This window comes from Anoplopoma fimbria, chromosome 6 (assembly GCF_027596085.1).
Source record: "Anoplopoma fimbria isolate UVic2021 breed Golden Eagle Sablefish chromosome 6, Afim_UVic_2022, whole genome shotgun sequence".
NCBI lineage: Eukaryota > Metazoa > Chordata > Actinopteri > Perciformes > Anoplopomatidae > Anoplopoma > Anoplopoma fimbria.
In genome coordinates, this window is record NC_072454.1 from 10,031,271 (window position 1) to 10,057,979 (window position 26,709).

Sequence of the window (26,709 nt, forward strand, 5' to 3'; positions counted from 1 at the left end):
TATGAGAGGGCAACATCCGTGACTGTATTGAGGAAAATCCTTTACACACACCTGATTAAACAGGACACGGTACACTTGATTTTCTCATCATAAAGAGGAACATTGTGTTATGTTAAGTGTTTTAAAGGCCTGGTTTTATCTTTTACAAACATTGTTACAGTAACCATAATTGACAACAGGAAGTTAAGAGTCTATAAAGCAAAAATGAATGACTTTATGTAACTCTGACCACTCCTATCTGTAAAAAATAAAAAATAAACATTTATACGTTTCTTTCTGGACTCTTAACCAATTATTTACAAGAATTTTAAACTTTTAATATATTTATATAAAGAATGTTTTTATGTTGATACTGACATGAAATAGTATCAACATAAATTGATCTATGAAATAGTCTTGATATTGATAGCCTATTTGTCCACCATTCCTATTCCAATATTCCTATTCTCCAGAAGAACTTGACATTACGAAATATCGGCAACGATCAGATTTGGTTAAAAAACAGTTGTGACAATGGAATTTGCTGCACATATTATACTTGAACAATACATTAATTATAATAGATGCCAATAATAATGAGATGACAGTACTTTTTAAACAGTTAACTTACATCTAAAGATATATAAAACCACAAATACACATAATACAAATATAAATAAAATATTTAAAAATTTAATTATTTCTTAGATTTGTTTTAATTGGATTGGGGGGGCATGGATGTCTGTACTACATTTCATGGCAATACATCCAAAAGTTGTAGACATTTTCATTGAAAGCCACAATGTTAATCTGCTAGTGGCGCTAGATGAAAAGTCAGGGGATCAAAGGTCAATCCAACAATTGTTGAAGTATTTCAGTATGAATGTGGCTCAAGCGTAAAATATTGAATGTCATTTAACTGCTGTTGACTAAGACATTATTTTCAAGAAATATGCAAATCTTCAGCTGCATTTATGCTGCATTTATAATTAAAAATATTAACTAATCTGATTTATAGGTTTGCATATTTACAGAACAGTTACAAGCTACTGCAGACTTTTAGATTTAAACTGCATTAGATTATAGTTTTCATTATTAATGTACAAATGTTTGATGTTCATTACTGCAAAAATATTCAATTACTGTAGCAGATGTCAGTTACGCATGTAAGAACATCAGGGGTTATCTTGTTGTTGGCTAATTGGCAAGTTGCCAAAAAACCATGAAGTTCAACTGTTTGCCTTGAGCAAATATCTTAAAACACATCCTGAAGCGAACAATCTTTGTGTACAATTTATGATAGTTAAGCAAGTGTAGTTTTTCTCATGCACAACAATAAATGAGTAATTTATCAATGTCACTATTAGTGGCATTAGAAACTTTATGGGTGCTACATTAGAGTGTCAGATAAGATAAGAGATAAACCTTTATTAGTCCCGCAGCAGGGAAATTTGCAGGCTATATAAGCTGCAATTTTTAGCATCTGAAGCAAGTTGGAAGGTGAACGAATTTGCCATGTGGACTCTTTTGGTTCTCTGCATTGTGATTGCCTCAGATGGAGTGCAAGGTATTGTCCACTATTTTCTTATTGTTATGTTTGTCTCTTTGTTTTCGGATTATGGATTTTTGGCTGTTGCTACCTGTACGGCTCTGGTCTTTAAATTCTCTGACCTTTTGTCCTGTTTGTTTGTTTCTCTCATAATACATCAGGTGCTAAACGCTTCCAAACAACTGATGGAATGCATCAAACAACAAACGGTACTGCCACTAAAATAAGAGGAATAATGCAAATATGGTTAAGATTTAATGGTCCTGCATACATCAAAAATGTTGTTTGCCTAACCCTGTGTCTATCTGAAGGGCTTGGTTAAAGTGCTTGAATCAGTTTCAGCTAAATCAGAGCCGATTACTGAGTTAAATAGAATTGCAAAGATCTGATTATTATTATATCATATACTATTTTTAACTGAATCACATAAATCACATAGTGTGTTGATGCTTGCCTTTAAGAGTTTATTTATCTTTCTTTCTACTTTTGTGTTTTTTAAAATTCATCAGTTGATGCAAGAACTGGAGAGTATGCAACGGATTCTGCTGTAGCAGGTAAAACAAGTACCACCAAAGAAGTAGCATAATTTAAAATCCAGGGAGAAAGGCAAAGTGTTGACGACCATATGACAGAATGTTTGCAATTATCTACGAACTGTAAGCATTACAGCAGGGGGGGTTTTCCCCAGAAGAGATATAGATACAGGTCAATGTAATTGGCATAGACAACTTAAAAGCCAAATTAGATTTGTTTTTTTGTTCGACTTAATATATTTTTTATTATATTTATTTATAATTTTACCTTATTTAAGAATATGACATTTAACATACCCATCTTTAGTCAAAATATAATATCTATTAAAATTCCAAGTATCGCACAAAATTATTTATAAGTATGTTTCTCATTTCTGTGATTGTATTCTTTTTTGTTTTTATTGGTCCTGGTAATGGTCCTGTGTTTCTTCAGGTGCACACTGTGGAAGCCAGTTTTATGATAGAAGGGGTTCTTTTATGAGCCCCAACTATCCAAACCCGTACCCGTCATACGCAGACTGCATATGGTACATCACACCAGGCCGTGGAATTGTGCAGCTGGCCTTCCCTATTCTAGAGTAAGCTTGCAGGAGGCCGTGTGATCACTGATAACCGTTGCTGTATCATTTGTAGCTTTAGATTCATATCTCTGTTCCCCTTTTGCCCTTATCACAGCATTGAGTTTCACTCAAATTGTGGTTTTGACGCCATTTACGTCTATGATGGCTCAAGTATCAGGAGCAGGCTTCTGGGGAAAGTGTGTGGCAAGAACAGTACCATCTTCAACTCCACCGGTACTTCTTTGACTGTGCGCTTCAGGAGTGATAGTTCTGTTAGCTTGTCAGGATTCCGTGCTGAATACCAAGTTGTGGGTAAGTCACAATCATTATGACCAAGATGTTTAAGAATTTTGTAAATTGTGTCCCCATTGTATGATATCCAGGATTCTAATAGACATATTTCACAGCCAACATGTCCACTTGTCTTAGAAGGAAAAGCCTGGGTATGAATACTAACATTATGATGTCTCCGTCCTATTCAAGTGTCCCAGTAAGGGTGCCAGTATGCATAATACCTGGACCCTGAAACCAAAGCAACTAAATAGAATTCAGTCATTGTTAATTTTATTATTTACACCTGTTATTTTCCTGCTAAATTGTTTTGCGTGTTCTTTCTGCAGAGACAAGTTCCTGCAGAAACTACTGTGGCTACCAGTTCGCAAACTGCTCCTGCTCTTCCAACTGTCAATACAGAGGGGACTGTTGTCCAGACTATGAAGGTAAACAGTGGTGGAAAATAACTAAGTACATTTACTCAAATACTGTATTTAATTAAAGTTTTAGGGGCTTGTACTTTATCTCAGTGTTTCCACTCAATGCTTATTCATATCGCTACTTTATTACATTTCAGAGGGAACTATTGCACTATTTACTCCACTTGATTTATTTGTCAGCGAGAATTACTAGTTACCTTCTAGTTGACAACATATGGTAAACTTATAAAATATAATGCATTGTTAATGTGCAATTTACTGTTAGTAGGATTATGAATGCAGGACTTTTACTTATAATTGAGTATTTTTTGCATTGCTGTTTTGGTACTTTTACATAAGTTAACGATCTGAATACTTCTTATACCACTGGGTTTAAGACCAGACTGCAACTGTAAAAATGGTCTCTGTTGAGTTGAATAAGAGAAAGCATCAAAATAGTGAGTTAAATTCATATATCAACATAATCTAATCTCTCTGTCATACAGTTTACTGCTCATCCACATCTGCACCAGCAACAGTAACAGGTAAACTTATTCTCTAAAGTAAAAGTTCATTAAAAAAAACTTTTTTTCATTTGAATTCATTTTGCTATAAAGTAAATGCTTTCTCACAGGTCAGACCTCATGTCGTTACAACTGCGGCATGCACCTGGGAAGCTGCTCCTGCACAAGCTCTTGCCGATACCAAGGAAACTGTTGCCATGACTACAATTGTAAGTGCCAAGTCTAACAAATCAACAGTGTTAACAACCTCTGCAGCCCTTTCTCGCTGAAGCAATCAGTCTGTTAAATTACAGTGTAATGCTGTGCTGAGAATGACACATCACATGTTCCTTTTTGATTAACACTGCAAAACAAACAATAGCTGTTTTATAATTTATTATGCAGTAAGAAAGGGATTCAACTTCATTTTTCTCCTTCTATCACGTAGATTTCTGCCCATCCACTGCTCAGACAGTACCATCCACTGCTGAGACAGAACCATCCACTGCTCAGACAGAAGTATCCGCAGGTATAAAAACCCTTTAAGGCTACAGTTAATTTACCTTGAAGCACTTGTAACACTTCTTATCTACTGTAACGTCAACCTGTGTCTCACAGCTCAGCCCTCGTGTCGGTACAACTGCGGCCACTACATGGGGAGCTGTTCCTGCTCAAGCTCTTGTCAATACTATGGCAACTGCTGCTATGACTACCACTGTAAGTGCCAAGTCAAACAAATCAATGGCGTTAACAGGTTCTGCATTACTCTCATGCTGAATGAATCAGTCTGTCAAATCCCCCAGTGCTTATACGGACATGGTGTGATTACAATGGTTGTTTACGGTTGAGGAATAAATATCATGTAGAAAAAACACAAATTCATTCTTAGTCATTTAGATTATTGCAATATCATCCTTACCCTTTTACTTTACTGGATAACAATGTGGACATAATGGGAAAATATTTCTTTGCTCACAGTTGGAGAATTAACAACAGGTCTATCAGTTATAGGGGTTGTACAAGATTGTAATAATCGTTTTCTCCTTTCTTTGTCATGTAGCTCACTGCCAAGGTTCCATAACCACTGCATTCACCGAAGGTATGAAAATCTCTAAACAAACTAGAGTATATATTAAATTAGCCCAACGTTATTTTGCTAGCAGGAGGGATTATTTAAATGTCTTACTACTGTACTCTTCCATGTCTCTCAGGTCAGCCCTCGTGTCGGTACAACTGCGGCCAGTACATGGGAAGCTGCTCCTGCTCAAGCTCTTGTCGATACAATGGAAACTGCTGCCATGACTACTACTGTAAGTATTATGTCCATCAAAGCTCAGTGATCACAACTTCTACTGAAAAGCATCTTGCATCACACTGAAATGCACAAATACCATTTCTCAACCAAGACCTTCATGAATGAATTGACTGAATTATCCATTTGCATGGAAATTGACTGTATGGTGTTACAATCTTCTCCTACTCTTGATATGATGAATTTCCTGTAGAAACAGGATGTTGGGGCAGGACACACTGCAGGAGATCTTTCTGAAGTCAAACCAAAGTCCAGTCATTTAAAGTGTCTATTTCATGTGTTCTTTAATGTCACCTCAGTACCCGTGTTTTAAAAAACAATGTTCTCTCCGACCATGTCAGGAGGCAAAATTGTCCAATCACTATGAATGGCCACAATTGAAGGCAGAGTGAAAAGCCAGCCATCAAAGAGGGGGCAGATACAATATTGTTTAATCATGTAGCATATTTTGTTTCAGTCTCTCCTGTAAGCCATTTGAATTGCTTCTCTCGGCTGTTCATGTGATAGTGATGGTTGTGTGACAAAAAAAAAGATAGCTCAGAGGAGTTCAAACTCTGGCTCCTTCCACATCTCTCCACAGTTGGCCAATGACAGCGTAAAGAGGCAGTGAATTATGGACTGTCAGTTTCCATAAATGGTCGGACACAGCCCCTCCAATTGTGATGTTGGAAAGATGTGTGAGATGGGGCTTCCACAGATATTTAAACATCCAAAAAGCAGTTAGCAGTTCTAATGGACTACACTTGCACCTTTACCTCCCTGCCAATATAGCCTTGACTGAAACCGTTTCCTGCAACTCAACAACATTATTATTATTATTATTATTATTATTGATGCGTAAAATCTCAGGAGCAGGAAACATCATCATTCATTTAGCTTGTCTGTCTGTCCAGAAGCCTGACCATACTCTCCACTAAAGTAAGACGCTTCCTATCACATGTAGAAAAAACACAAATTCATTCTTAGTCATTTAGATTATTGCAATGTCATCCTTACCCTTTTACTTTAAACAACTGCTTGCTGACTGGATAACAATGTGGACATAATGGGAAAATATTTCTTTGCTCACAGTTGGAGAATTAACAACAGGTCTATCAGTTATAGTGGTTGTACAAGATTGTAATAATTGTTTTCTCCTTTCTTTGTCATGTAGCTCACTGCCAAGGTTCCCCAACCACTGCACCCACCACAGGTATGAAAATCTCTAAACAACCTAGAGTATATATTAAATTAGCCCAACGTTATTTTGCTAGCAGGAGGGATTATTTAAATGTCTTACTACTGTACTCTTCCATGTCTCTCAGGTCAGCCCTCGTGTCGGTACAACTGCGGCCAGTACATGGGAAGCTGCTCCTGCTCAAGCTCTTGTCGATACAATGGAAACTGCTGCCGTGACTACTACTGTAAGTATTATGTCCATCAAAGCTCAGTGATCACAACTTCTACTGAAAAGCATCTTGCATCACACTGAAATGCACAAATACCATTTCTCAACCAAGACCTTCATGAATGAATTGACTGAATTATCCATTTGCATGGAAATTGACTGTATGGTGTTACAATCTTCTTCTACTCTTGATATGATGAATTTCCTGTAGAAACAGGATGTTGGGGCAGGACACACTGCAGGAGATCTTTCTGAAGTCAAACCAAAGTCCAGTCATTTAAAGTGTCTATTTCATGTGTTCTTTAATGTCACCTCAGTACCCGTGTTTTAAAAAACAATGTTCTCTCCGACCATGTCAGGAGGCAGAATTGTCCAATCACTATGAATGGCCACAATTGAAGGCAGAGTGAAAAGCCAGCCATCAAAGAGGGGGCAGATACAATATTGTTTAATTATGTAGCATATTTTGTTTCAGTCTTTCCTGTAAGCCATTTGAATTGCTTCTCTCGGCTGTTCATTTATATAGTGATGGTTGTGTGATCCTTTCTTTGTCATGTAGCTCACTGCCAAGGTTCCCCAACCACTGCACCCACCACAGGTATGAAAATCTCTAAACAACCTAGAGTATATATTAAATTAGCCCAACGTTATTTTGCTAGCAGGAGGGATTATTTAAATGTCTTACTACTGTACTCTTCCATGTCTCTCAGGTCAGCCCTCGTGTCGGTACAACTGCGGCCAGTACATGGGAAGCTGCTCCTGCTCAAGCTCTTGTCGATACTATGGAAACTGCTGCCATGACTACTACTGTAAGTATTATGTCCATCAAAGCTCAGTGATCACAACTTCTACTGAAAAGCATCTTGCATCACACTGAAATGCACAAATACCATTTCTCAACCAAGACCTTCATGAATGAATTGACTGAATTATCCATTTGCATGGAAATTGACTGTATGGTGTTACAATCTTCTTCTACTCTTGATATGATGAATTTCCTGTAGAAACAGGATGTTGGGACAGGACACACTGCAGGAGATCTTTCTGAAGTCAAACCAAAGTCCAGTCATTTAAAGTATCTATTTCATGTGTTCTTTAATGTCACCTCAGTACCCGTGTTTTAAAAAACAATGTTCTCTCCGACCATGTCAGGAGGCAGAATTGTCCAATCACTATGAATGGCCACAATTGAAGGCAGAGTGAAAAGCCAGCCATCAAAGAGGGGGCAGATACAATATTGTTTAATCATGTAGCATATTTTGTTTCAGTCTCTCCTGTAAGCCATTTGAATTGCTTCTCTCGGCTGTTCATGTGATAGTGATGGTTGTGTGACAAAAAAAAAGATAGCTCAGAGGAGTTCAAACTCTGGCTCCTTCCACATCTCTCCACAGTTGGCCAATGACAGCGTAAAGAGGCAGTGAATTATGGACTGTCAGTTTCCATAAATGGTCGGACACAGCCCCTCCAATTGTGATGTTGGAAAGATGTGTGAGATGGGGCTTCCACAGATATTTAAACATCCAAAAAGCAGTTCTAATGGACTACACTTGCACCTTTACCTCCCTGCCAATATAGCCTTGACTGAAACCGTTTCCTGCAACTCAACAACAACATTATTATTATTATTAATGCGTAAAATCTCAGGAGCAGGAAACACATCCTCATTTAGCTTGTCTGTCTGTCCAGAAGCCTGACCATACTCTCCACTAAAGTAAGACGCTTCCTATCACATGTAGAAAAAACACAAATTCATTCTTAGTCATTTAGATTATTGCAATGTCATCCTTACCCTTTTACTTTAAACAACTGCTTGCTGACTGGATAACAATGTGGACATAATGGGAAAATATTTCTTTGCTCACAGTTGGAGAATTAACAACAGGTCTATCAGTTATAGTGGTTGTACAAGATTGTAATAATTGTTTTCTCCTTTCTTTGTCATGTAGCTCACTGCCAAGGTTCCCCAACCACTGCACCCACCACAGGTATGAAAATCTCTAAACAACCTAGAGTATATATTAAATTAGCCCAACGTTATTTTGCTAGCAGGAGGGATTATTTAAATGTCTTACTACTGTACTCTTCCATGTCTCTCAGGTCAGCCCTCGTGTCGGTACAACTGCGGCCAGTACATGGGAAGCTGCTCCTGCTCAAGCTCTTGTCGATACAATGGAAACTGCTGCCGTGACTACTACTGTAAGTATTATGTCCATCAAAGCTCAGTGATCACAACTTCTACTGAAAAGCATCTTGCATCACACTGAAATGCACAAATACCATTTCTCAACCAAGACCTTCATGAATGAATTGACTGAATTATCCATTTGCATGGAAATTGACTGTATGGTGTTACAATCTTCTTCTACTCTTGATATGATGAATTTCCTGTAGAAACAGGATGTTGGGGCAGGACACACTGCAGGAGATCTTTCTGAAGTCAAACCAAAGTCCAGTCATTTAAAGTATCTATTTCATGTGTTCTGTAATGTCACCTCAGTACCCGTGTTTTAAAAAACAATGTTCTCTCCGACCATGTCAGGAGGCAAAATTGTCCAATCACTATGAATGGCCACAATTGAAGGCAGAGTGAAAAGCCAGCCATCAAAGAGGGGGCAGATACAATATTGTTTAATTATGTAGCATATTTTGTTTCAGTCTCTCCTGTAAGCCATTTGAATTGCTTCTCTCGGCTGTTCATTTATATAGTGATGGTTGTGTGATCCTTTCTTTGTCATGTAGCTCACTGCCAAGGTTCCCCAACCACTGCACCCACCACAGGTATGAAAATCTCTAAACAACCTAGAGTATATATTAAATTAGCCCAACGTTATTTTGCTAGCAGGAGGGATTATTTAAATGTCTTACTACTGTACTCTTCCATGTCTCTCAGGTCAGCCCTCGTGTCGGTACAACTGCGGCCAGAACATGGGAAGCTGCTCCTGCTCAAGCTCTTGTCAATACTATGGAAACTGCTGCCATGACTACTACTGTAAGTATTGTCTCATTCAAACCAGAGCACACTTTTATTTCAGTTTCAACCAAAAAGCAATACTGAAACCCATGTTGCTTTTTTTGTTTTTTTTCTTCTTTTAAACAGCCCACTGCCAATACACAACTGGCATGCCGAGCACAGGTAGGATCCTCAGTGTGTACAACGAGCCCACTGCAAATATATTTCCCATTAATGACACTCGTGTTATGTTGTCCACCTTTAGTAAGCCCCTGTGGAGGCTCTCTGTTTGGCTCTGGTAACTTCTCCAGCCCCAACCACCCCAACCACTACTATGACCACGCCTACTGTGTCTGGCAGCTCAGGGCTGCGTATGACCAAAGAATCATCCTGACATTCACATACCTGCAGTGAGTGCACAGTAGACTGCCTGTTAGAGATCATTTGTGTAAATAAGCAGTATTATTATGTGACTTACAAATATAAATAATAAGTGACGACAGGAATTATAAACAAAGAGATTATTAACTTGCTGAGAATTATGCTCTCCATTGATATCAAAGACTCACTATTTTGGGGATTTGCTTATAAAAGTCAATAATTTCTGTCTTTTATCATCTTTTTATAAAACAGATTGGAGAACTGCTGCTCCTGTGATTATATTTCAGTCTACGATGGGCCGTCTGTTAACTCAAGATTTCTGGGGAAAGTGTGCAACAACAGTCTGAGTAACTTCTACTCCACCTCAAACTACTTGACCGTGCTCTTCCGGACTGACAGTTCTGTGGTTGGTCGAGGGTTCAGTGCTGACTTCAGAAGCTCTTTGCCACCAAGCTCAGGTAGAATAATGCTAGATTTAGTAGGGATGGTCTGAAAAAAAAGCTTGGTTGAATCGTATCGCGGTGCTGTGCACTAAATGTCAGACATGCTCACAATGTTTTAGCATGTATTGTTTACCATGTTTACCATCTTCATTTAGCACAACACTAAGTAAAGTTGAAGCTGATACAAATGTCATCGGTTTTTGGTCATAAACACAAGTGTTGGAAAAACATTTACATTTTTACCTGATGATGGTGCTACGTGGAAAGTGACAGGATGATCAAAGTTACTGCAATTCATATGACAGGGACATTAATGTCCTACTCAGTTTCATTGCAATTAATCCAATAGATGTCAAACATTTCTTTCAAAACCTCAAATGTCAACCTCACCAAAATCACTAAGCCTCATCCTCTAGGGACAGCGAATGGCTGTATAAAAATATATGATAATCCTCTTAAAAGTTGTTGAGAAATTTCAGACTGGACCAAACCAGTGGACAGCCCAGCCGACCAACCGAACCACACTACTTGCATGGCTAAAGACTTTGTGTAACGTTACACCTTTATCCTGAAACTAATTCAATCTGTTGTAAATATCTTGTGAACATGGTCTTTTGTCAGGTCGTGTGGACTGTTCCTCAGACAACATGAACATTGTAATCCAGAGGAGTTACCTGAACTCTCTGGGCTACGATGGCAATAGTCTGTACCTAAATGACCCGCACTGCAGACCCCAGGTCTCCAGATATCAGGTGGTCTTCAGCTTCCCCATTAACACTTGTGGCAACGTTCGGAAGGTAGACAACTCATTACTTTCTGGAAAAAAATAAAAAACATACAGTACTTCCTGATACAAATTAGTGTGACGTAAGAAGACAGAGTTTGACTATCCTCCAATATATTTTTTACCTTGAACAGTTTGAGAATGGCAGAGTTGTGTACACCAACGCTCTCCGTGCCTACACCTCCAGCTCTGGAGACATCACACGGCAGTCTCACTTTAAGATTAACGTGGGCTGTCGGATGGAGCAGGACTCGGTGGCCCAGATCATGTACCTTGTCCGTCACCATAATGAAACCAGCATCACAGGCACAGGCAGATTCAATACCAGCATGGATTTCTACACATCCAGCAGCTTCTACTATAAGGTGTTTTCGGGTGTTTGTAAAGAAAATCCCTAATGTTAAGACTTGAATGCCTTGCTGACGTTTTGCTTTTAAAACTCTCAGGTGACTCAAGTCCCATATGAGGTGACGCTCAACCAGAACTTGTATGTTCAAGTGGACCTGGGGAGGGGGGACAGCTCTCTGGTCCTCTTTCTTGACACCTGTGTGACCTCACCATCGCCCCATGATTTCTATACCAGACCTTACTACCTGGTCCGCAACGGGTACGTCACGGGAGTGTGTGCTTTGCAACAGTGTAGATTAAGTTACTACTGCTACTTTACACTAATAAATATTGTATTTTTTACTCCACTACATTTTACAGCTATAGTCAGGTGTCACTTTACAGATTTAGATTATAAATTGCAGAAGAAGAGTTTTTTGGGCCTGTTTTCACATTTCAGATGTTTATAAGGTTGTCAGCAGATCAAATGAAGAATAATATTCCCCATAAAGTCCAAAAAGTAAAATATAAATTTGTGTAGCAGACCTACTTCTGTTTCCTAGCCCAATAATTAAGTCAAGACCCCTCGGAATTATCTGGGGACTTTTTGGAGGCCAGGCACCTCACGTTGTTCTGGACTAAGTAGTTGAATATGGGACTTTAACTTGTAATGGAGTATCTTTACATGTAGAATTGGTACTTTTACTTACATAAGGGATCTAAATATTTTTTTTGCAATGCCAAATATACAACAAAAAATAAATACATACATGTACTTGTATTGTCCAGAAACACTGTCTCTGTTTAACTTTTAGCTGTCCTGTGGACAACACCTATTACGCCCACATCACTGGAATACGCGCCTATGCCCGATTCACATTTAAGGCCTTCCAGTTCCAGCGAGCCACAGAGTCGGTGTACATCCAGTGCAAGGTCCTGATATGCCAAGCCTCTGACTACAATTCCCGGTGCCGGCGTGGCTGCAGCAAGCGTGCAGCCAGAGACCTGGGGTCAGAACACGACAGCCAAACTCTGGTCCTGGGTCCAATCCAACTCAAAGGTCTGTGTCCATTTGTACCTGGTTTTGAATCTACTAGTGGATCAGTTGAAGTAACATAATAAGTTAGCAGTAAAAAATATATATCATTGTAATCTCATGATCTTAAAACAAGACCACAAGCAAATACATTTCACATTTTTTCTTCGCCAGACCCTGAAAAAAAGGAAGAAGAGACTCATAAGCAGAACCAGGCTTAACGTGATCTTCAATGAGAGGCTTCAATCATCTTTAGTATTGTTCATTCTGATCAATATGACACTGAATTATACTTTTCCCTTTATTACAATACCTGATTAAAAGCATCATCAAAAGACAATGTGTGTTTGTGTATTTCATTACTGTTAAATTAACATTAAATATTAATAATAATATAATGGTTACGGATTTTGGTTCTTGAATACAAAGAAGACGGAGAAAAGTAAGACAAAAGACAAAGTGCAACTCAGTTAGAAAACACTTTACTTATAAATTAGTAAGATTAATCCATCTCACGATAAAATGATTTGCCATCCCAGAGGGAGAGAGTGATCGCCATCAGGCTTCAACATTCACCATTACCTATGAACCTACGACACACCAACAGAACGTAAGGCAGTCATTACTGGATGCCGCCGTTACTGGTTAGCATGGCAACAAGGAGACGCTCCTAAAAACAGTAACAATGTTCTCCACGCATGTTGCTAAGCAACAAACAACAGTACCCAAGACAAAGAACAATCTTGCTAAAGTGGCAGTCTTACTGCGACATGAATTTGCTTTTTTGACACTGAACATCTATCCAACAACTCAGAATACAATACTCAGTAAATATTCAGAAAAGCACTGGGATCCATGTGATAAATGGGGAATCTCAGTGTGTGTTATTATCACAAAGGCGAAAACGTGGCATCCCCGGTGCTACGTGGCAATTCTGAACAAGTGTTCACATGAGACACAAGACTTGATGATTCTGTCCTAAACACGCAGATACTGGATATCAAAGTGACTTCGTACAATATCAAAACATCAGAATGTGACATGATGGAATTAAAAGGATAGGCAAAACCCTTTTAACCAAACATGTGAAGTTACCATGATGCTGGTCAAGGAAGGGCACTGAGTGAAGGAACTTCAAAACAACCCAACTTCTACAAAATCTAGTGTGACAACCTAACTCCACCGATACAAAGTTTGGCCAGGTTGATGCCGTCCACATATTTAAGATTCCAAAGTTTCTTAGCAGCATTCATGTAGCAGAAATTTGGCAAAAAATAATGGCTACCATAGAAAACTACAATGGTAAAACTCTTTTTCTAAGGTTCTGGGCCTATTGATCACAGCAAGAAGAGGATATTGTTATAACATCTGTTAATCTTCAAAGTAACAGTCCATTTTATCTTGAACACACAAGAAAGTGACTTTGTCAGGCACTGCAAAGAATAGTAGTAATGCACCAAGCACTGAAATAATTTCAACAAGGCTTAAGTAAGATCATTCTAGGCCAACAGGTCCACTCCTGCATCAGTATCAGAGCAATATTTAGATATAGCTCTCAGGAGGTTGAGAATTTATTCAATGATTTTTTTCTTATTAATAAAAGGGACAGACTGTTGAGAGTGAGAGTCAATTTGCTGTGTGAATAGCATGAGTGTTATAACTTCACTGAAAAGGATAACACTTGTATTCTGTTTGTGTTTTAGCCATTCAATTGCAAATCATGTTTATGCAACATTGCTGTTAACCATCTTCTAGGGTAATTCATAAGTCGTTATTAAATTGCTGAATGAATTACTTCGAGTGGCCTCTAGTTATCATTTACCTCAGCCCGATATGAGGCCATATAAACTGTATAAAATGATCATTTTCCTTTAGATAGGTACAATGAAAGCCACTTTTGTTAGTTAACTTAGTGTTGCATACTATTGCATCTGAATGACAGATTTGAAAGATTAAGCTCACGTACTGAAGAGAAGCTCCAACGTATGAACAGCAGTACATTTTGTGTACTGCTGATTATTTTGATAACTTACTACATTTAATATCGTAACTATTTTGGCCAAGTAGGGAATTTGTTTTTCTGATTTATGACACTACAAATAAATTCTCAACCCGTTGAAAACACTGATTATCCCTTTATAATACACTTGAATGGGCACCTTTAATTATACATAATTAAACAATCTGAATGTTAATATTGTACAACTTTCAAAAGGCTAGGCTACATCAAGGCCAAGTAAGAGACCAATAAATAAAATTACTATGGAATTAATAAAACTAAACTGTCCGTTAAAAGTTCTTTCAAAGTTTTCCCTCATTCATCCGTTACTTGTGCTGCCCGCGGGCAAAGTGGCAGGCAAAGTCGTACTTGCTCTTGCACTTGTGGCCGCAGATGTTGCACTGGAATGGGTTCTCGTAGCCATGGCAGCCCATGTGGATGGTGTAGAGGATGTTGTCGGGGAAGTAGATGTCACAGTGCTGGCAGTGATGCAGCATGTGGGGGTCCTGGAGTGGGACGGACAGGCCTGGGGCCGGTGTACTGGGTTGACTGTTGGAGATACTAGGGGTACTGGTGCGCCCACTGTGCTCGCTGCAGGGTGCCCCTCCAGGGCTGCAATTGCTGTGGGGAGGAGCCCGGGGCTCTGGGGTGACTGGAGAAGGGGAGGAGGCGTGGACCATGCTGGCAGACACAGCCACTGGAGCTGTGGCAGGGTGGGGCTGCTGGATGAGGAAGGGCTTCTCATCGACCATAGACTCTGCTCCTGGAGACATCGGAGGTTGAGTCTGGTCCTGGGACTCAGAAGGGAGGCTGGCCAACTGGCCTGCCAGGGTGGACAGCTGGTTCAGCGGGTTATCCATAACCATATCATGGTGATGGTGATTTTGATTTGTGGAGTGCCCGTCCTCCACTGCGCGACCCTGATTATCGTAAGTCTCCTGACGTAAGTGGGGCAGCTCATGCGAGAAGTCGTTCACATTGTCAGCCTTCTGCACCACCATAGAAGGGGGGCTGAAGTTGATGAGGAGTCGACGGCCATAGCCCAGAGAGCTGGCCTTTTTCTGTAAAACGCTCAGCATCTTCTTGTGGGATAGCGAGCGAGCGCCTTTCATTGGCAGGAGTTTGTGGCGTCGACGCCGATGGTGCGACAAGTTGCTACGATCACTGCAGCGGAAGGAGCACAGCTCACATTTATAAGGCTTCTCGCCTGTGTGGGATCGCATGTGAGCCTCCAGGTGGCGCTCGTAGGCGGAAGCAAATGGGCAGAGGTGGCAGCGATGGGGTTTCTCGCCTGTTTAATTAAGTAAAACAGCTGATTAACATAAAGAAATATATATATTTAATTCCCTGAAAACGAACTATTAACACTTACCTGTGTGAATTCGGATGTGCTCAATGAGTCTTGCCGTGCCTCTGGTGGCATAGTTGCAGTAGCGGCACTTGAGTTTGCCGTCATAGGTCCTCTCAAAACCATCCACCAGGATCCCCGAGCTGTCCTCCAGTGACATGTCCACTGAGGGGTGATCCAGTCCATTCTGACTGCAGTCTGCATACAGCACATTTATACAATGAAATGACATACCAAACAAACTATGTTTATGCTTTACTATCAAAAGGAAACAAAAAGGGTTCTGGAGGGCTTTATTAGTCTTATAAACAGGTGGCATTCCATTGGATTACATTTAGCCCACCAAGTGGCACTATGCAATAGAAACAGGACAGTGGTTCTCAACTGGTTATGAAAACAAAACAATGATTTAACAAACAGATTTATCACAAGCAACACATAATAAAGGTTTGTGGGGATACGGCTGAACATGCCTGATGACTCTAGCAGTAACTCTGTAAGATAATATTCATACAAAAGTTTACACTGCACTGTTTGCACAATTTTTTTTTTTTAAATTGTAAATACTCACTTGCTGTACATAGTAAAGTTCTCATTCATTTTGTGTATTCTTATCTGTATGTTGTTGTTATTGTGTTGTATATTGCTGTTATTGTGTTTGTTGAGGGCTACCAAACGGAATTTCGTTGCATCACTACAATGACAATAAAACCCCCAATTTCTTTATCTTTATCTTTTAATCTCAAAATGGCAAATTGTGATAAATATCTGAAGACAGATATTGGATAACACCAATGGGTGCATCTGTCAGCTGTCTGCACCAAATCCAGATGTGATTAAAAAAAAAAAAAAAAAAAAAAGTGCTTAAATTCCATAGAATCGTATTAAACAGTGAACACACACACACACACACACACACACACACACACACACACACACACACACACACACACACACACAGTTACCTGGTGGCAGCTCGTCCGCCTCCTTCACGCCGCTGACAGAGCCTGATATCATGTTGACATGCTGGGTCTGCTGGCTCAGATACTCCTGGAAATCCTTCACAAAGTCCAGCGTGTCCGGCTTTTCCTCGCCCATCGAAATATTTAAAATGATACAAATAACCCTGACAACTGCAAAGACATTATTTTGACTTGAATTAATGAAGCGCAAAAGAGAATTGACATGACGTCGAATATTGTATTTACAATCAACCTACCTCTTCAAAGTGAAACCAGCTGTGTTTGCTCGCTTCAGGAAGCTATGCCGACACAAAGACGAGGACAAACCCCTGGAAAGGTGTGATTGACAAGCAGGAAATCGCTCGCTCTCACACTCCGCTCCTCATCATCGTCATGTTGTTTCCTGAGCTACGCACGGAGGAGAAAGCATCTTTGTCAGCAGCGACCCGGTTATCTGGTCCACACGCTCACTGCACGCATCCTATTTACGCGTCGGAGCAAATCCTCATGAGTATTAATTGTTAAAAAAATAAATAATAATCATTTGTCGAGTAACTCTAAACAACCTGTTAAGTCAAAAACAATAAACCAGTCAGAAGGGGTGAAAGTTCACTCACTGTGCATCCGTGAAAATCGTCCCCCCCCCCTACCCTGCTGCCGCCGCTCATTGCGAAGAAAGGTTCCTACCAGTGACGCTTAATTCCGCTTTTTAGACATTTTTATTGTATACTTCCCCAATTTAAGTGAGAATATTCTAGTTAAAATGAAAGTATAATCTCTCATTTGGAGTGCCAGTAACTACAGTACCAGTTAAAAGTTTGGACACACCTTCTCATTCAACTACTTTGAAGAATCTTAAAATATAAAACATATTCTGGTTTGTTGAGCGTTTGTTTGTTTACCACATGATTCCATATGTGTTCCTTCATAGTTTGGATGTCTTCAATATTAATCTACAATGTAGAAAAAAAAATAAAGAAAAAACATTGAATGAGAAGGTGTGTCCAGACTTTTGACTGGTACTGTAGTTTTATTCCAATTGCTAATAATGTCATTGTTTAATTTGTCCAAACATGTCAAAAGTCTAACATGTTTTCTTTAATGGCAAAAAAAAAACTATATAGTACCTCAAACGTTTGAACCCCTCTCACAACATGTTTTCTTTGGAATGAAGACACAAACTATGAAAAACTATTATAAACAAACAAATGTACCAGTCAAAAGTTTTGGACACACCTTCTCATTCAAGATACTTTGAAGAATCTAAAATATAAAACATATGTCTGGTTTGTTGAGCATTTGTTTGAGTCAGTTTGGACACACCTTCTCATTCAACTACTTTGAAGAATCTAAAATCTAAAACATATTCTGGTTTGTTGAGCATTTGCTTGTTTACCACATAATTCCATATGTGTTCCTTCATAGTTTGGATGTCTTCAATATTAATCTACAATGTAGAAAAATAAATAAAGTTTAAAAATAAAGAATCTAAAATCTAAAAAACCATTGAATGAGAAGGTGTGTCCAAACTTTTGACTGGTACTGTATAAACAAACTAAACCATGACTATAGTGGAAACTACTCTTGATATGTCTTGTCTTTTTGTCTGCATCTCTATCCTATGGTGTACTGTTGGCATTAGACACTGGCCAAAATGTCTGGTCCAGGCAGCTGGTTGAAAATGCAGATGATTTTATGAGGATATCTGAAGACCAACAGAATGAAAGAAAAGCAGTTTGCAGATTCAATACTAATGTTATAAGGATGGTATATGACACTTCTGGACTCAGGTAGATCACATCCGCTGTTGTGCATCAGTGCTCAGCTGCTCCTTCATGCCTTCCTGTCTACTCTATAACTTTTTGCCACAGGAGAGGAATTTCCCATTGTTCTCTCCCTTTACAAACAACATGCTCATTCCCTTGCGTGGCATGAACTGTTGATGTCTCATGTTTTAGTCATCTCAAACTAAATCTCACCTGAAAAGTAAAGATGAAAAATGTATTACTGATGTTAGGCCTATCCAGAATGAATTTACCCATGCAATACCACTGATATTTAAATGTGAGTATTAATTATCTGACCATCTGCAACTTCTCTATTGATGCAGCATGTGGTCTGTTTTATATTTTTATCTCAAAAGAGGATCATTGTAATTCAAGGAATTTTCAAACACGTCTTATCCAAAACACCTATCAGTTAAGTTGTGATTATTAATGAGTACTTTCCAAAAACAGTAGTAGAAATATGAAAAAAACCTGTTCTTCTGATAGTACCAAAATCACCAATGTTTTCTTGCAACTTCTTCTGGGATCAGCTCAACTCGAGCTCAAAAATAATTGGTTTCCCTCTTACCTTTAGGGCTATTTATCAACATTGATTGTTTTGGTGTAAGTTGCCTAGTTTTGGAGATATTGGCCGTAGAGATATCTGCTTTTTGACACATATTAAGGGACTAAATAGCACATGGCTTGTGGAGCTAAAAAAGCGCCTGAAAATATATATTTAAAAAACTTAGAGGTGATATCTCTTTCCAGAAATTATGACCAGGTTTTGCAAGATAATCAACAGACTGTTGTGAGCAGTTACTTGTAGGAACTATGGTTAAAAGTGAATAGTTCCTAAATGAAAATGCGCCTTACATTAGTATTTAAAAAATACACATTCAAAGTGCATGCTGTAACCGAAGCACAATAACATTTTCTACAGACAATCATTTGAAACACCCATCTCTTGCCACCAAGCTTATGAAGTTAACTGATAGCATATCCATTCACGTCGGTGATATGACACATTTTTAGAGCTAGAGCTTGCAATTATACGCAAGTGGCAAATGAGGCACAACAATTGCATTACTTTCAAAAGCTATTGACTCATTCATGTTTTATCACAATCAATAATTTACCAGTCAGCGCTTTGTGAAGATCGCATTGCCCCATTTGTGTCAAAGTTGTTGGAAAACCACTGATGAGAAGATGATAAACGATCAAGTTGAATGAGGCTGTGGTATCCTTTTACAGCGTCACAACTGCTACTGTCAGAGCAATAGTATTACAGCAGTAATGTAAACCTGTGCATTCCTTACATTGTAACATGAGTCACATGTTTTTGGTGTTAAAAGTGTATCGACCTATATTCTGTATAGTGACGGACAGTGTGTATAATGTATTTGTCAGTTAATTATAGCCTATTTTAACATATCATTCAAAAAAATCTTGACAGGTACAGTTGAGAGTACAGTTCAATATCTGGACACTAGATGGCGCACATGTCTCAGTGGTGAAACCTTCCCATTCTACCATACAAGTGAGAGAAGTACTCCAAATGACACAAGATACAATACATGTGGGCTAGTTTACTCATAAGTCTTAACCCTGACTCATCAAGATTACACAGATTGTGGCTATCACTGTATAGAAAGCTCAGTGTACAGTCAGCTGGTGAGTCCTCTCTGGATCAGCTGTCAGTCCTCTGGGACAGCATGTACAGGACCAGTGGAGGACATGACAGTCGACCTCATCAGTTGAACCATGACCGCAGCGAGCAGCAAATTACATCACCTTCTAACAGCCTGTCCACACTAATGTTATTTTATTGCAATTTAATTATGCTCAGGTTTCCACCGGGGCCAGATCCTGGTGAATAATTTACACACAGACACAATGATTTGTCGGCTGGAGAAGACAAAGTGTGCACTTCTTTGTGCACTCATTTGTTTGAATATTTTTGTTTTTAATTCCTTTAATATTAATCATTTAAACTATAATCTTATGTTGTATTTCCAACTAAGCATTTCCTGCAGTTAGAGCCAATTCAGCCTTTGGTTTGGAGGACAGAATTATTAAGCCTAAAAATACTTAAGGGGAATAATTGATCAAACTTAATTTTACATTAATGAGATGTCAACTGCACAATATGTTAAGCTGTTCTTTTAAAGGGCAACGAGTATTTATTAATGAGAATAAGAGCAGGTAATACTCTGATAGAGCTTACTGGTGTGGCATTTACATCCAATAATGCTGCGGTCGCACTGATGGAAACTTGCATACAAGATACTCCAGCTTTGTTGACAAACTGTGGATGTAATATAAATCAAACACGCTAATCCAACATTTCTGTCTTTTTTGATACAATTGACACAATTGCTCATATACTTAACATTTTGTAAAGGCCTGACTTGAACTCAAAACCTTCACAAGACTAATCCGAATAATATGAGCGAGTGTAAAATATACACACAGGCTCATGTAGAATGGGCTCAGGGACAACACCTGTCTTTGAGAAGGTTGCAGTGTTATCCACTTGCTCTGATTCACATTTAAAAGGCGTGAATGAAAAGGTTCCCTTCTCCTCTTAACCGCTTGATTTACAGGCTGTTTGTGGTTTAACGCCACACAAGACAATTGATTTGCTCCTCCTCTCCTGAAAGAAATTGGAATTTAATTTAGAGAAGGTCTTAAGCAGTTTTTAAAGACTCGGTGTCATTTGTTGGGCTTGTGTAAAAGCTGCATTAGAGATTACCCTTCTGGAAAAGCTTTTTAATCCTAGACAAGTGCAGCCATAGTAACGGTAGACAGGAGCCTCTTGGAGGCAGAAAGGTGAAGGGGGACTTTGACAAGATTTATTCTTCTCCGACTGAGACTGTTTCTTTCTTGAGGTCTCCGGCTCCACGAGGAGCATTTGAAAAAGAACTGAGAGGTGGGGGATAGGATAAAGGAGGTATATATTAAGCTTTTCTTTCCTCTCACCACTTAATTTCCTTGCAGGCGCACCTTGCGCCGTTGTAATGAATGTAATTGCCACCTTTGATGAGAATGCTATTATCTGGATCACACTTTACATGGGCAAACAAGACCGCCCCTCCCTCCACCTCCACCTCCCATTTAACTCAGCAATGAGACCCCCCAATTATGCAGGGAACAAGTGGCTTTTCATAAAGCCAGCGTGTCGCTCTTGATTGGTGAGGCTTAGAGCCGGCTACACGTGGACAAAGGATAGATTAGATGTGATATAGGCACACCAAAAACCCCATTTCCTTGATTAATTTCCTGCATGCCTCCCAGAAAGGGCCCACTCTCTCTCCGCTGAATTCTATCTCTCCTTTAAAGACAAACTTCCATCTTTTGATAGATGTGGCAACTCAACGGACAGACAGACATTTTATTGACCCAAGTTTGACCACAGCTGCCTGGGCTTTAGAAGGAAACGGGAGAGAAAAAAGAGAAATGTTGCACTTCAGCGTGGGAGGATCATGGGCTTATTTTTCTTATAAAAAGCTCAAAATCATACAGTATTTCTGCCCTCAGCCAGGATCAACTCACTTTTCATGCTGATCTTTTTGTGCTCTCATGTCATTACCCTCAGCACACACACACACACACACACACACACACACACACACACACACACACACACACACACACACACACACACACACACACACACACACACAGTCATCATCTTTTTCTCTGTGTTTCACACACCCACACACAGAAACACGCAAAACACCCATTTGACAATAGAGGCGAACGGATATGATGGGACTTTATGAGGCGATGCGCGATAAAGCTGCTGTCACCTTAGGAAGTCTAAGTGTTCTTCTGACTGCCTTATTACCGTATTAAAGCACCACTCGACGCATTCACACACACCTCAGCTTGTCTCTGACAACCCCAGCGTGATTCTGTCCAATATTCGCACCAGGCTGAAATATCGAGAACAATCAAATAGACTGTCACAAGTGACAAATTATACTATTACTCCTCAAAGATTGTCATCCTTGAAATGTATTCATAGCCATTTCTTCTTTATCGGTGAGTGATTACTCCTCAAAGCAAGCAATTCCCCGATGATTAATTGGTAATCAATTCATTTGACTATCATGCTTTGAGAATGGCTCCTAGGGATCAGCAGCATTGATCACTGGTATTCACCTGCATATATATATCCAACACTAACTCATGGTGCTGTAGGGTCTGATGGATGCCGGCTGCCTGACCACCTGACTCTTAAAGGTTTATACCATCAGAAACAGGTTGCCATCCGGACCCAGTCAAGACTGAGAAAGAAATGGCCAATATTTTTTGACTGAAGTGGCATTTTAGCAGTATTTATTTGATAGTGTTACTACCAAAAGCACGGGCCACAAATAAAGAAGATAGTATGATAGCTTTTGACTGGCCAGCTAGCTCCCGACTCGAAATGAGGTGTCCAGTTGTGAGTTATTGTGGCCAAACGTCATTTGTACAGCCTGAAAAGTGGGGACATTTTTCTAGCTTGTCACTCTATGGCTATAGCTCATCGTCCTGAATGATGCCTCTGAACGCACAGTTGCCCTAATACGAGCATTTCACTCGCACCGCAAGAGGGCCCATAATGGATTAGCCTGTCCATAGGAAGATAATATAGTGCGTCCACTGGCACATCTTTAAACACCGTTGGGTCACAGAGTGTCAACTCTCAGCATGTCTGCTCACATCTAGCACTGTTCTTTGGGCTAAAACTAAATATATATCTCTTTATTTAGGGCTGCAACTAACAATTATCTCACGATTATTTTCTTAATTAATGGGTCAATCAAGTAATCGTTTTTTTCAATGAAATGTCAGAAAATAGTGAAGAATGTATATTTAAATATTCAACTTGCTTGTAAAAGATATTTAGGGTACCATCACATAAGACATGAAGCAAATCCTAAACGGTTTCAGCTCTACTATTTAAATTTTGCTGGCATTCACCTATTATATTATCAATGTAAAGTAGATTCCTGAATTAATTATATATACAGAGCAACACTTGATTCCATTTTAGCAAATTTTTCATCCTCTGTTTTATTCTATTCAGTTAAATCACTATTTTTATAACTTTTTATTGACTTGGCCTTCTTTTATATCTTGTCGTTGTGTCTTTTATGTTTTATGTAAAGCTGTTTGAAAAAGAACTGAGAAATGAAACTCAATCAGACATTTACGGTCATGAAATCTTGATAAAAATACTGGATAAACTTGTTTCTACCTGACGGAAGAAAAACATGTTCATACTGATGTTTTATGAAACATCCATCTTTTTAAGATTAAGATCCTATAAAAATCACAATGCATCAACATCAATATCATGAACGAAACTGGTCCAAGTATACCTTGGGGAGCTCACAGCTTTAAATACTCAAAATTAGCTTTTGAGTTTGGACCTCGGTATGGATCTGCGGCAGTAAAGAGGCGTCTGAATTGGACAGTCCTGCTAATGTGAGGGAAGTTTTAGATTAATGAGGCTTCTGCCCTTTGAGGATATTGATCAAACCCAATCTGGTTGGGAACGATTTGCTCCCCCTGCTGCAATATTAATAATGTATCAACATCATGAACAAAACTGGTCCCAGTATTCCTCTGGGAGCTCACAGCATTAAAAACTCTAGCACACACTCTAAATTAGCTGCTGAGTTTTGATCTCTGTATGGATCTGCTGGAGTGGCTGTTGAGTTTGAGCAAAGAGGGGTCTGAATTGGACAGTTATGCTAATGTGAGGGAAGTTTTAGATTAGGCTTCTGCCCTTTTAAGGCTATTGATCAAACCCGATCTGGTCATAAACGATTTGCCATGTTCCCCTGCTCTAATATTAATGATGTATCAGCATCATGAACCAAACTGGTTGCTGTATACCTCTGGGCACCTACGGGATAAAAAACCTCAAAGTTCCAAGAAATTTGAGGCACACTTTAGAGGTGCAAGATCCAAGATGGGGAGCATCCTGATTGAATTCCTTATATATCCTTATAATTAATCTAATGATCATCTTAGCTTTATTCCACTGAAAAGAGGTGATTAAGTGTTATGCTCAAATAACACACAACATCCGTGAGAATTACATCAACTATCAAATGCAACAGTGGTATTGCAATGGCAAAAAAAACCCCCACAATATTTCTAAATTAAACCTCAACTGAGTTTTATTTTTCCAAACAAAAGGCACTTTATCAATGGACTCACAGTCAATGATTAAACCACTCTGACCAGGAACAATTCCCCATCCTCCCCTGCTGTTCTCTTTGTCCTTGACATTAGCCAGAGGTCATCACTGCAGATGCAGTCGGGTTATTTTAGTTTGATGATGAAAGATAAAACCAAAAAAGATGCGAGTAGAAATTATATCAGATGGAAATGTATGTATACTGTTGATGTGTCAGAACGTTTAGCTTGGGATCTAGATAACCAACAGCTCTGTTCAGACTTTACTGCAAGAAAACTCATAAAAAAACGTTTTTTTAGTTCTAAAATAACATAATCTTAATATAGATTAACAATCTGCCACTAGGGTGTGATTATGTCACTTGTTTACAATAAAACTAATTTATTCAAACATATTTTCATGATACCCTGGATGAAAATGCAGGATAACCACCACTCTGGCTCTGAACTAAGGTGATGGAAGTATCCAAAAGTTCAAACTGATAGAATAGACATTCTTAAACAAACTTAGATCTATGTAGAGAAATGATACTTGGCAGAAACCAATGTCAAAATGTGCCATATTCTGTCTTGTTTTAACATCATAAATTCCTAACACAAAGGAAACTGCACTAGCAAGATAAATTATTACATCCTACTGGCACAGCTGAGCTTATGCTGATTTCAATATGTGAAAATACAAACATGTCACGCCATTAACCACAATTTGTGACCCAACAAAGTCTCCAACATTTCTCAATAACAGAATATGGAGAGTCTCTGACCGAGGTAAAGCAGGTTGCACACTCCATCAGACTCGTACAGATCGTATCATTAAAAAATAAACAAATAAACGTTACAGGCTTAAGCGTTTTAGGCTTAAGTGCACAGAATGCACACCAGCCTCAGTCTGAAGCTCCAGAAGCTGCTTCCTCTCCCTGCAGTGGCTACATCTCTGGCCCTCCTGCAGGCATCGTTAGCCAGACGATGATGGGAGCCACCGGGGCTATAATGGGAGGGTTGACTGACCCCTGACCCCCTATCGATCCGCTGGCTGTGTCCAGCTGGGCCTCCCCAAACCCAGTCAGCTGGAGAGGTGTTTAAAAGCTAACACCCCGGCTCCCATCCACTTCGCTTCACACTCATTAATTACATCATTTACCTGTGACAGTGACAAACCTGCCTGGCCACGCCGCAGTTTATTAGGGTCACTGTATAAAGCCCAGAACAAACCCAGATCAAAAGTGTGTTTGTGTGTGTGTGTTTGTGTGTGTGTGTGTGTGTGTGTGTGTGTGTGTGTGTGTGTTCAATGGGGAGTGAAAGACCCCATCTCATACAGTATGGGATTATGAGTATAGATGCATACAGGGGACTGCTTTGTCCCGGCCTGTCGAGCTCCTTAGTGGGGAAGTTTATTTTGATTTATTTGATATGTTGAAAGACAAAGATTGCCAATTTTCTTGTACAGACAATAATATGAGTATAGATTCTAGAAACACAGGGGGAAAAAAATCACAAACAAAAATCCCCACCAAAGTTTATCTTTGTGGACCTTGTAAAACACCTCGCAAACAACAGTATTTGACATGTTTTTAGATGAAATATAAAATCTTGCGGATTTAAGACCACTTCCTATTTTTTTATGTCTTTACTGTTTTTTACTTTCTATGCCAATTTGCTGAGTCAGCTCTTGGCCGGTCTTTGTTGCCTTTGCTGCTCACGAGCAGCTGGGTGTTTGTGGTCATTTCATTCCTCAACTTTTGTTGCTGCCTCTGCATTGCCTCTTATTTCTGCAGGTGTCTCCAGTTCTACATCCACCTAAAGATCACCCCCGCTCCTCCACCTTCACCCCTCCGTCGTTTCCTCTTTAAGTACCCCCCTCCTTATTCCTTTTACTATAGCCCTCAACAAAATAAAACACCATTGGTTTCCTCTTGCCATACCTTTTCCTCTACACACTGGTATTTCAATCTCGACTCAATCGAGAAGGCTGACCTGCAGATATAAAGAATTGGCTTTAA

General features: G+C 39.3%; 2 protein-coding genes across 3 annotated transcripts; one reads left to right on the forward strand and one right to left on the reverse strand.

The window, feature by feature from the left end:
• Positions 1-1,494: 1,494 nt before the first annotated feature.
• Positions 1,495-12,772, forward strand: cuzd1.2 (CUB and zona pellucida-like domains 1, tandem duplicate 2). Its single transcript, XM_054600742.1, has 24 exons — positions 1,495-1,546; positions 2,495-2,639; positions 2,737-2,933; positions 3,242-3,340; positions 4,265-4,345; positions 4,435-4,533; positions 4,877-4,915; positions 5,028-5,126; positions 6,282-6,320; positions 6,433-6,531; positions 7,075-7,113; positions 7,226-7,324; positions 8,462-8,500; positions 8,613-8,711; positions 9,255-9,293; positions 9,406-9,504; positions 9,613-9,648; positions 9,731-9,875; positions 10,099-10,304; positions 10,911-11,086; positions 11,208-11,438; positions 11,520-11,680; positions 12,216-12,460; positions 12,611-12,772. The coding sequence occupies exons 1-24, from the start codon at positions 1,495-1,497 to the stop codon at positions 12,655-12,657; spliced, it is 2,610 nt and encodes an 869-aa protein (XP_054456717.1). The 3' UTR covers positions 12,658-12,772.
• Positions 12,773-12,883: 111 nt separating this feature from the next.
• On the reverse strand, positions 12,884-17,405 carry ikzf5 (IKAROS family zinc finger 5). Of its 2 annotated transcripts, XM_054600360.1 has the most exons (5): positions 17,363-17,405; positions 17,003-17,153; positions 16,749-16,916; positions 15,808-15,981; positions 12,884-15,726 (listed from the first exon to the last, which is right to left on the reverse strand). In XM_054600360.1, the coding sequence occupies exons 3-5, from the start codon at positions 16,879-16,881 to the stop codon at positions 14,762-14,764; spliced, it is 1,272 nt and encodes a 423-aa protein (XP_054456335.1). In that variant the 5' UTR covers positions 16,882-16,916; positions 17,003-17,153; positions 17,363-17,405; the 3' UTR covers positions 12,884-14,761. The 2 variants fall into 2 exon arrangements, with proteins under 2 accessions (XP_054456335.1, XP_054456333.1); XM_054600358.1 differs by lacking the exon at positions 17,363-17,405 and having other exon boundaries at positions 17,003-17,247.
• Positions 17,406-26,709: the final 9,304 nt, after the last annotated feature.

What these genes read in the sequence shown, in the direction of transcription:
- cuzd1.2 (XM_054600742.1), top strand. Translation starts at nt 1,495, where the DNA reads ATGTGGACTCTTTTGGTTCTCTGCATTGTGATTGCCTCAGATGGAGTG. An exon ending in CTGCTGCCATGACTACTACT is followed by an intron (nt 7,325 to 8,461) that starts GTAAGTATTATG and finishes TTTGTCATGTAG; the next exon opens with CTCACTGCCAAGGTTCCCCA. An exon ending in CTGCTGCCGTGACTACTACT is followed by an intron (nt 8,712 to 9,254) that starts GTAAGTATTATG and finishes TTTGTCATGTAG; the next exon opens with CTCACTGCCAAGGTTCCCCA.
- ikzf5 (XM_054600360.1), bottom strand. Translation starts at nt 16,881, where the DNA reads ATGGGCGAGGAAAAGCCGGACACGCTGGACTTTGTGAAGGATTTCCAG. An exon ending in GGCGGACGAGCTGCCACCAG is followed by an intron (nt 15,982 to 16,748) that starts GTAACTGTGTGT and finishes TGCTGTATGCAG; the next exon opens with ACTGCAGTCAGAATGGACTG. An exon ending in GCACATCCGAATTCACACAG is followed by an intron (nt 15,727 to 15,807) that starts GTAAGTGTTAAT and finishes TTAATTAAACAG; the next exon opens with GCGAGAAACCCCATCGCTGC.